The sequence below is a fragment of the Ruditapes philippinarum genome, unplaced genomic scaffold (assembly GCF_026571515.1).
Source record: "Ruditapes philippinarum isolate M1 unplaced genomic scaffold, ASM2657151v2 ctg1620_1_1_1_1, whole genome shotgun sequence".
Taxonomy (NCBI): domain Eukaryota; kingdom Metazoa; phylum Mollusca; class Bivalvia; order Venerida; family Veneridae; genus Ruditapes; species Ruditapes philippinarum.
In genome coordinates, this window is record NW_026858094.1 from 378253 (window position 1) to 388453 (window position 10201).

Consider the following 10201-nt stretch of genomic DNA (forward strand, 5'->3'; position numbering starts at 1 on the left):
AAACATAGGATCTTGTTTTTGAACGTAAACATCCGCAATACTGAGCGATATCTCATACCCGTCGTTTAAAAGGTTTAACTAGTAGATTTATTCACTTAAATTTTCTCCAATATATTGTTTTCGTTTTCAAATACTTCAGCAAAAAGTGATTTATAACTAACCTCTGTTTCAAGAGCAATAAGCTTCACAATATTTTCGTGTCGCAAGCTACGTAACGTTTCTATTTCACGTTGCCGCGTGGAGAACATGTGACGAGCTATTCGCTCGTGGAACACCTTTACTGCGCATACATCACCGGAATCCTAAAAGTTAGAAAAAATCCGATGAAAGTTCATAAACTGATATAGATATTAAGTATATCAAATTCTTTATATATTTGTACATATCAAAACTTCTACAAATCACATATATGAGTTATCCTTGCATTACAATCAGAAAGCGTGATTTTCGTAACTTGATAATTTCATTTATCACAGAAATAAAAGTGATTGTATTTATTTAGTATATGGATCAAACTGTTTATATCAAACTGGTTTGGATATTTCTGCACATACATCTTCCCATTAGTGCACATGCCCTAAACACGTGCCATTTGAGACAATGTTTGGTAACCACCCACTCAATTCAAACCTACGTCGTAATTTGAAACTAATTTCAAACCTAACAGGATAAAACTGAATGAAAGCAACTTCAAGGTATCAAATTTGTCTGAAATCTGTTTTAACAAATTGAAGTTTATGTGTCCGCTTTCTATGATTAGATACAACAAGCGCTGAAGACGTGTGAGGAAAACTGGTCGCTATCCCATTAGGACTTGAACCAATACTGCCTGGTGCAAGAGACAGATACCATAATTATAAGCCACCAATCCCCTTAATATAATTTTAATATAGTTACAAATTAAGTAATATAGCTCCGTGACGAGATATAAAACATCCGGAAAATGGTTATTTATTTCCAATCACGGATGCGGTAAATGCTTCCCCATTTCTTAACACGGATGCGGTTGTCTATTCGGGTAAATAATAATGTTTGATAACATACTTGAAAACTACACTATAGAACTCATCTAAGCTGTGCATGCTCTTCGAATATAATAACAAACATTTTAAGCAAAAGAAAATGTAGCTCGCCACCGAGATATTGCTCCGTGCCCACAGGCGCGGAGCTATTTGTGTTTACTATTTTTTTGTCCATGGGCCCGGATTTTATCAATTAATCCCTTCGATTTACAGCTAAGAATAAATTCGGATACAAGAACTCCTTCCGATTTCTATTATATTGGTTTCCCCTTTGGTGATTTGCAGCATGTCATATTAATGAATGAGAACCGGAAAGCAGTACTGCTGTACATTAATTCGAAAGCTATAAATAGCTATGTAGTAGGGCAGGTTGTTTCCCTTTCTTTGTATATAAATAAATCACTTGGGTTATAAATTTGTTATTTCCTTTTTTTTAGTAGTACATGAAATTATAATTTGTTACATTTTGAATTACATTTACACACAGCATATCACGTATACTACATGTATTAGTGATATAAAAAAGATTTTAGGCATAAGACTTTAATAATTTCGCTCTTGATAATTATTCTTAATTTATATTTGTGAAACTAAATGTTTAATAATAACATGTTGATATATTGGTCGTTTTGAAATAATTATAACTTTAGTATATAAGGTTACAATTTTATTGTAATTGAGGTAAATTATCACCACTTTGTGCTTCAAAATTAACTCTTTAAGGGCATGACTGGTGACATGTCCGGGGTCCGTACTCACAGCGAAAGCTGCATTTTGTACCCTTACTGGCGGATGGACCCTCATTAAGTAAGCATAGACTAAAGATAGATAGAGAGCATCATTGGTAACAGAAACTTTGATCTGCAATTTAAACATGAGGTGTTATGTTTTTTATGAATGGTTTTAAAGCAATTCAACAAAAAAAGATATTGATCTCCCAATAAATCAATTAACAATAGTTTTTTATATATCACCAATGTCAAGTAGCTTTTATATCTTTGACTCGCACGAACATGATCATAGTGAATTTCCTCATACCTGCCTAAAATTCATGTAACAGTCTTCTATTATATTGTCTTATTGATAAATACTGTATCACCATGTAACACGTGTATAACAAACAAAAAAATCCTGAATTTGGTCTTTTTGAAATTCATCCAATTTTTTTCATTCCAGAGTGTGTTCTACTTTCAGCATTGAAAGAAACCATTTTTTTTTAATTTGACATGAAAAAATGCATGTAATATTACTATATTATAATATTAGTCCCTTTTGTTACTATTTGTAAATTTGTTACAATTATAATAATAAAAAAACAGACTTTGATATTTTTATCATCTTATGTTACTGACTACAGTAGTGACACAAACAGAACACAGTACAGTCATGTCACATAACATTTACAAGTCTTGTAAGTCTTGTTTGTATTTAATATATTACTTTCCTTACCAGGTAGGCATCAGTGACAGCATTTTTTGAAATAAAATATCTGGCCCCTCTTTTTAATTATGGACAGTGCATAAGATAAGTATAATTATGCAAAAAATGGTTTACAAAAGATTCGGAAAAATCTACAATAGTACTTAATCTGAATATAACATGACCTGTGCGTAGGAAAAATTTGGTAAGCTATCTGTAATGAGCGCGTTTTTTGCGCGGAGCTTCTCAATTGCTGCATTGCACCAACATTTGTACTTGTCTGTGACTCTGTGCTTGAATTTGATTTTTTGTTAGTTTATGTAGAGCCAATGGCAGATAATTTAAATATATGTCTTACAAAACTTTACTAACGACTGGTTTATATTTCATTTCACTCTTGGTCATACCACAAAGTTTCATTGTATTCTATAAAACAATTTATGTCCCTTCGTGTGAGTGGTTAAGGTAGTTGACTTCAATTCACTTGCCCCTCCTCACCGCTGTGGATTCGAATACCGACAGGAACATGTGAGGAAGCTATCCAGTTAGCTTACGGAACGTCGGTGTCCGTTTGTGCCTTAAATAATGCACAGAAGGGCACCTGAGGTCGTCCTCCACGACTAAAGCTGACTAAAGCTGGAATGTCGCCAAATGACTTAAACTGTGTTAGTGCGACGTAAAACCAATTTAAAGTAAAAAGGTACATTGGTACACTGAAAACCTTTTAAAAATGGACAATTTTTTAAGAACTAAGCCTTTGAACTAAGACATTACAATTGTGAGTGACAACGGCCTGTACTGTTCCTTTATTTCAATGCTAAAACAAAATTCCTATCTTCAGTGACTGAGCAGTTGAAACAACAGTTTTGTAAATTCGGATATTACTAAAGCAATTCAGTCCCTATCAAATTATCAAATATTTACCTTGTGTCGCCCGAAATAAACAACTGCTGTTGCCCCCTTTCCCAAAGCATCTGCGGTATTCCAGATATAGTTTTCTGTCTGCTGCAAGGAACCAGTTTTGAAGCTGGCCGGCGTAAATCCAGCCGCTGCTTGACCACCGTGATGCATCTATATTTTATAAATAAAAATTATGTTGTTATTTACTTTTTCTATACAAGCGATACTACAATATAATAGGAAGTCCATCGTGTAAGGTGACATGTCATCGACCACAGAGAAACTTAACGGTGACCGGTTATTATACCATAGCTGATTAGATATTTCGTATTTAATTCCTTTACGAGGAAAAAAGTTCAATTACCCGATGGGATTTAGACGGCATAGGAACATCTCGCCACCGCTCCTTCTAGTCATCTAATGTGATTGAATATAGACTTGACGTCATGCAATTTTTATACAAGGAAACTTAATATCTACCCAGTTCTCGTCTATGGTTGGTTAATTATCTGAATAATCTCGTATTTAAACATATAGTGTTTAAAGTGTTTAAAATATGAATGAACAAGCATGTACGTGTTTCAGTGGCATGTATGCCGACTTGAATAAATATCTGGAAAAAAGTGATCCCTCGGAAGCATTTAAAACAGCAAAACTACATGGAAATTGCAGAGTCGGTATGATTGAGTCTGTACATGAGAGGGATAATGAAAAAGTGCATCATCCCTCACGCCCCCTAGCATCAGCTTGAAGACAACTTCAGTTGTTCATGACAGAATATCTCAACGCGTAGGTTTGCTTCAAATAGTACGATTCAGCATAGGTTCATTTTGAAAACCCAACGCATATAAGTGTTTAAAGTTGTTTATTTGCGCACGCACAAGCTTAACTCCAGACATGAATACATGTTGAAAATGCGTTGATAAATTGCAGCCCTAGCAAGCCATAAATAATTTACTCTGTTTTATTTCATTTATTTATTTTTTATTTGCTATTTTTTTTGTCAGGTGTGTGTAAATACATAGGCATAAAAAGAATTAATTGCGAATTGCTCATCTCAAAATATGCACCATCAATATCTTAATTACATTATTATTTCATACAACGTTTCGGCCAGGTAATATCTATACAGTTTCTATATAATACCACCGGTGTCTAGACGTGAATACGATAGTTTTTGTTCAATATTGAATCCTTTTTTTTATTATTAAAAGTTACAATATCTCGTGAACAGGTTTTGTACAAATTTAAAATGTTTAATCCTATTATCAAAGTTTAAAGGTTCCTTGATTAGTTGTCTATATATTTAAATCAAGTCTTCCTCTTCCTGATTGAATATATCATGATCTGAACTCAAACTAAATCCAACACCTTTAACATGTATATAAATCATGAAATTCTAATGTGGAATAAGGAAGTCGCCAGTTGTAATAAGTTAAACTTGTGAATAAACTTCAGTCGAGCGAAGATCACCACCATATGTCTATAAATATCCTGACATACATCATATATACGATTCTTTATTAAGCTTGCAATGTTGGTCCACCTGCATTTCAGTTATCAATAACCGGCTATACAGCCAATGCACATATACATTATTGATTATAAAGATTTTTTGACAAATTATATGACCCAATATAAACGGTTGTTTATATATATATAACTCGAGCTGCTATACGAGGTTTATATTGCAAACACTCGTTCATTTATGGTAATATAACGTGTCAAAAAATATCTTTAACGAATTTATTATTCAGTTCCCAGAATAATATTTAAAAATAGTTGATCTTTTGAGTCGTTTCCTTATATTTATCAGTATAGATAAAATCTTTAGATAAACCTAAGTATTTGTTTGTCAATTAGACATTACTTTGACGTATTACGACAACATGTTTTCGAAAAATTGTGAAACATCTGGGACTTATGTACGTGTACGATATCATTTAAAGTCCTAGGAAGTACATGAAGAGAAGATCGAATGTTTAATATACATGTATTTCATGTAAATATTTTACAGAAAATACTCGACAAGTTACCCATTTACTTGTAATGTAAGGCTTCGACTGTACAGTGTACAGTCTATACACCATACTTATACTTTTTATAGAAGCTTTTCACATGGCAATTATTACCTCCCCTGTCCGCCATTTTCAAGGTCATTCCCAATAAAGCATATTGATTTCAACATATTTTATAAAGCATATGCTTAAGATAAGATAAAAATCTCTCAAAATTCTATCAGATAAAAATCTTTAACATAGACCTGTACTTCAATAATAGTTTGCTGCACGTGAAAAGAATAATCTATGAAATTTCAGGTCTTGAGAAACAAATAATTGCAATGTCGATTTAATAAAGATAAATGCTAGATCTACACGTAATTTTATTCTTATCTAATTAAATTTAAGTCTATTGATTTACTCAGTTCACCCAAAATATATTTACATGTTGAGTACATGTTTTATGAAGTTTACGGTAATGCGTAAAACCAAGTGGGGAATTCCCGACTTGTTACTAATTCTATTTTTAGTAACACAGAAAAATAAATTTTAAAATGAAAAGAATTTCAAATCTGCAAACGCAATAAAAATGCAACACCAATTAATTTTCAGCAAGGTAACATACAAAAAATATTTCATTCTTTCTAACTTAAAAAACCGTACAATACGTTTACAATCTGCATAAATGCATGTCGAAATGCGAAGGCGTATTTAAAAATTTGTCCTCTATTCGCTATTACAGGTGCATATGCTTTTATAGCAATGCAATTAAGAAAGTTTTGTATTTTACATCATAATTTTAATTGTAGGCAGTAAAAATTAATGATTTACCACTGTTCCTGACAATATTTATCCATTTTCCTGCAGAATGTTTCGGTTTCGCTATGACAATCAACGTCGCACATAAACATAACCTTTTGGCCGAATGCGGTTAGCGTATTTTTCCAAATACGTGCGCCTGCGCTAATTTACAGAGTGTTCGGCACATTTGTCTTGCCAATAATGATCAAATAATCGTTAAAAAAATCTCCTCCTGATCATCAAGAACAAAATTATTATCCAGCAACCGTTTGCTAAGTAATTATATAATTTGGCGTAACTGTCAACATTCTGCTCTCACATATTTTTTGTAATAAGACATATTTTCTTATATATATGTGCATGCATAGCAAAATATCTTTCAGTTACCGTTAAAATATTGAGCGATTTATCTTCATTTAGGATAAATGAAATATTAAACTTGAAAAATTACCTCATAATTGCGAGGTCGACATTGTTTGTGCCAACCCATCACAAGTAAGCTTGCATTTTGAAGCTTGCCATTCATAAAATATTATTCCAAGTTGGTTCAAACTTTGTATTCCAACTGACTTATGCTTTTTTGTTGACAATCTATGTCTTTAAAATATGCAATCATCACAATGTACATATTGCTACGATTACGTCAGCGTAATGAATCAGCCAATGAAAACTTCCCATTCATTTTTGACAGAACCATGGCGGACAAGTTTGAAAATTTGTAAAAATGCGCGTTCATGGGACATGTAGGACAATCGTTATAATATATCATAACTGGAATTCACACTCCTATACAATCTAATGAGCAGACAACCGTTCAACCGTCTGTCCATTGTGTTTTTACACCGACATGTATATCGACGGCTGAACGGTTGTATGACCATTTGTACAGTGTGATTCAATGATAATCGTGTTAAGGTCTACCTGAAATAACTTTCATATATAAAAGTTAAAAATATAAAACAGTCCATTATTTATGTACGTCTAACAAGTTTAGCCTACAGGGCAACACTAAATTAATTCATAATAATGGTTACAGGAGTACAAGTAGTGGAGCCGGAAGCAGGTTTATCTTTAAAATTATTTATTAATAGCGTGGTAAGTTCTTAGAGAATCATAATCGTAGGCATTAATGTTGCTAATTAATATCGAATTTCTAATTTCACTCAGAGTGAAACTGCACTCAAAACTATTCAAAAAATGCAAATCCTAGTCTCTCCCTGTCACTCGTTTTCTTTACTATAAATAGTCGGCTGAGTTCCTTCCCCTTCTGCTTAGTAAATAAAGTTCAACATCAAACAAAAATAGCTCATCCTTCTTGAGAAGGAAGAATTATTTTGTTGAAACCGAAAGTACAAAATGTATAGGTGTTGACACAAATTTCGTATTTGGTTATACAATGTAATTGTGTACAATGACCGTTTTAGAAACGAGTATAATTGAAAGTCATATTTTTCAACCATAATTTTTTTTGTCTACAGCTGAAAGAGAAAATCGGAATCCCTAAAACGACAAAAATGTTGCAGAACACGTAAACCACGTGGTAGAACAAATCATTCTATCCGTATTAATTAAGTCCGAGGATATTAAAAATAAAAGCCGAGGTGTTCTGATTGAGAATCACCCTTTGTTTAGCCATGTGGTATAGAACTACTTTTCAATTCGAGATTATAATAACAAAAGAAAAATATAAAAAATACCGTGGCACAAAGGTGACATGTGTGTTTTTAATTATCTCGTGCGCATGACTTAGTAACTCGTGGCCACGACATAGTATCTCGTGTCCACCACTTGATTATCTCGTGCAACTAGTGGCCACGACATAGTATCTCGTGCCCTCGACTAAAAAGAAAAATATATAAAATACGGTGGCACAAAGGTGACATATGTGTTTATAATAATCTCGTACGCAGGACTTAGTATCTCGCGGCCACGACATAGTATCTCGTGTGCACGAGACAAATAAAAACACATAAATGTCACCTCTCTACCGCCGTATAAAAGGGGGCATATCTAAGAAAAAATAATTCCCTTCAGAAATGCATTCCAATTTTCAATCTGAACAATTATTTCAAGTTTAAAGTGATTAATTATGGCAATCTTTGAGAAATTAACGACATAACATAAGATAGGTACATAAAAAATGAGTTTAAGTATTATTTGTCCATCTTTGCCGTTTTGAGTTTATATATATAACTTTAAACATGTAATAAAAAATCACGATTGCACGATAAGTTTTTAAAGTATGGAGTAATGATGTTTTGAAGTTTCTGAGAAAATATACCTGAACGGGAAGGTTAACCAAAGCCGACGCCGATGAAAGTGTCGATGACAATAGCTCCACTTTCTTTCTTTTAAAAGAGGAGTTAAAAAGAATGTCATATAATGCGTTATTGTACTCTACGAAAGGAGAAGGTTTAGTTAGCTTCTTTTTCTTGAAAAGCATACATTTTCCCAATGATCAAAGTACTTATTCGTATGCGCTAATTCATATAGGTCCGGTAACTTACATTGATGCTTATTTGAGCCGTACCATGACGAAACCAACATAATGGGTTTGCGACCAGCATGGATCCAGACCAGCCTGCGCATCCGCGCAGTCTGATCAAGATCCATGATGTTCGCTATCAGTTTCTCTACTTTTTATAGGGTTTGTAAGCGGACAGCATGAATCCTGATCAGACTGCGCGGATGCGCAGGCTGGTCTGGATCCATGCTGGTCGCAAACTCATATGTTGGTTTGGGCATGACGCGGCTCATTTCGGCCTACGCTCATTTCGCAGCTCACTGATTACACTCATGTGTGAACACTCACGTGTGAGCGATAGTGAAACATTCGACCGATGCGCAGGAGAGCTATTTCGGCCATAGATTTTCAAATACTTGGTGTTACCTTTGTACAATTCCTGCACTATTTTTTCATTCCTCAAATACAAAAAAAACGTGACTTACATTTAGATTTTGAAACGTTACCTGTGCAGTTCTGTATTTGTTAATTTACCTTGACATCATCCAGTGACCATGTGAATTCGTAAATATTTACCTTCATTCTTCAAGTTTGACCACCATTTTTAAGGATTTTAAATTGCTCATGAAATAAAAATTTGATTTAACTCTGCATTGCAGAAAGCATGGCACTGGCTAACAACAACTGTTCTCTCGAGAGTGATTCAGTGACCATGACATTTCTGTTATAAATAAAAAAGATGTATTTACAAAGATTCATGTTTGTGTTGACATGAAAATTCACTTTATTGTTTTTTGTTACATTAACAAAGAAGATACTGCATTATAGTCAAAAAAATAAATCTTCAGAATATATATATACATTGGCTAATCAAATGACGCCCACTTCGATTTGATTAGCCAATGTTTTTAAACCAACCCAATAGACCTTTATTTCAAGTTGTGTGTCTGTACAATTTATAATTATTTCGCATATTAATATCACTGGTATATGGTAAGCAGCCTAGGTTACCTAGGATGGATATAGCAATATCACAGCAATATGTAATGTTATACCATTTCAGAGATGAACATATGAGCCGCGTCATGACAAAACCAACATAATGGGTTTGCGACCAGCATGGATCCAGACCAGCCTACGCATCCGGGCAGTCTGATCAGGGCTTACAAACGCTATAGCAAGTAGAGAAACTGATACAAACAGCATGGATCCTGATCAGACTGCGCAGATGCGCAGGCTGGTCTGGATCCATGCTGGTCGCAAACCCATTATGTTGGTTTTGTCGTGACGCGGCTGATATGTCTCTGATCATTTCAATATAGTATAGATTCCCGTCGGAAACTAATTATATAAATATATAATGGTAAAACAATTATTAATGATACACATACAACGCTAAGAGATATCCGAAAATGTGTATATATAGTATATTTTAGACCATGAAGATAACCAAACCCCAATTAAGTCATCTCATAATCTACTTACTTTGTTATCGCACTAAGGATATGTGATGTACTTCTTGTAATCTGGGATGATAGATGTTATAATTAAGAGGTCCATGCAGTCTCAAACAAAAGCATATTTAATTATTAATA

General features: G+C 33.7%; 1 protein-coding gene across 6 annotated transcripts in view; it reads right to left on the reverse strand.

Annotated features, from left to right (window-relative positions):
- LOC132752069 (serine/threonine-protein kinase TBK1-like) overlaps positions 1-10114 on the reverse strand; it is a 36308-nt gene extending 26194 nt beyond the window's left edge. Inside the window, exons 1-3 of one of the 6 annotated variants that reach the window (XM_060742341.1) lie at positions 10092-10114; positions 3366-3512; positions 162-302 (exon numbers count right to left, since the gene is read on the reverse strand). In XM_060742341.1, coding sequence (XP_060598324.1) covers positions 162-302; positions 3366-3512 — 288 coding nt within the window. In that variant the 5' untranslated portion in view covers positions 10092-10114. Of the gene's footprint in view, positions 1-161; positions 303-3365; positions 3513-3705; positions 3891-6172; positions 6323-6593; positions 6732-10091 lie in introns of those variants that run through there. The other 5 variants (XM_060742338.1, XM_060742340.1, XM_060742339.1 and 2 more) reach the window with 5 other exon arrangements.
- Positions 10115-10201: the final 87 nt, after the last annotated feature.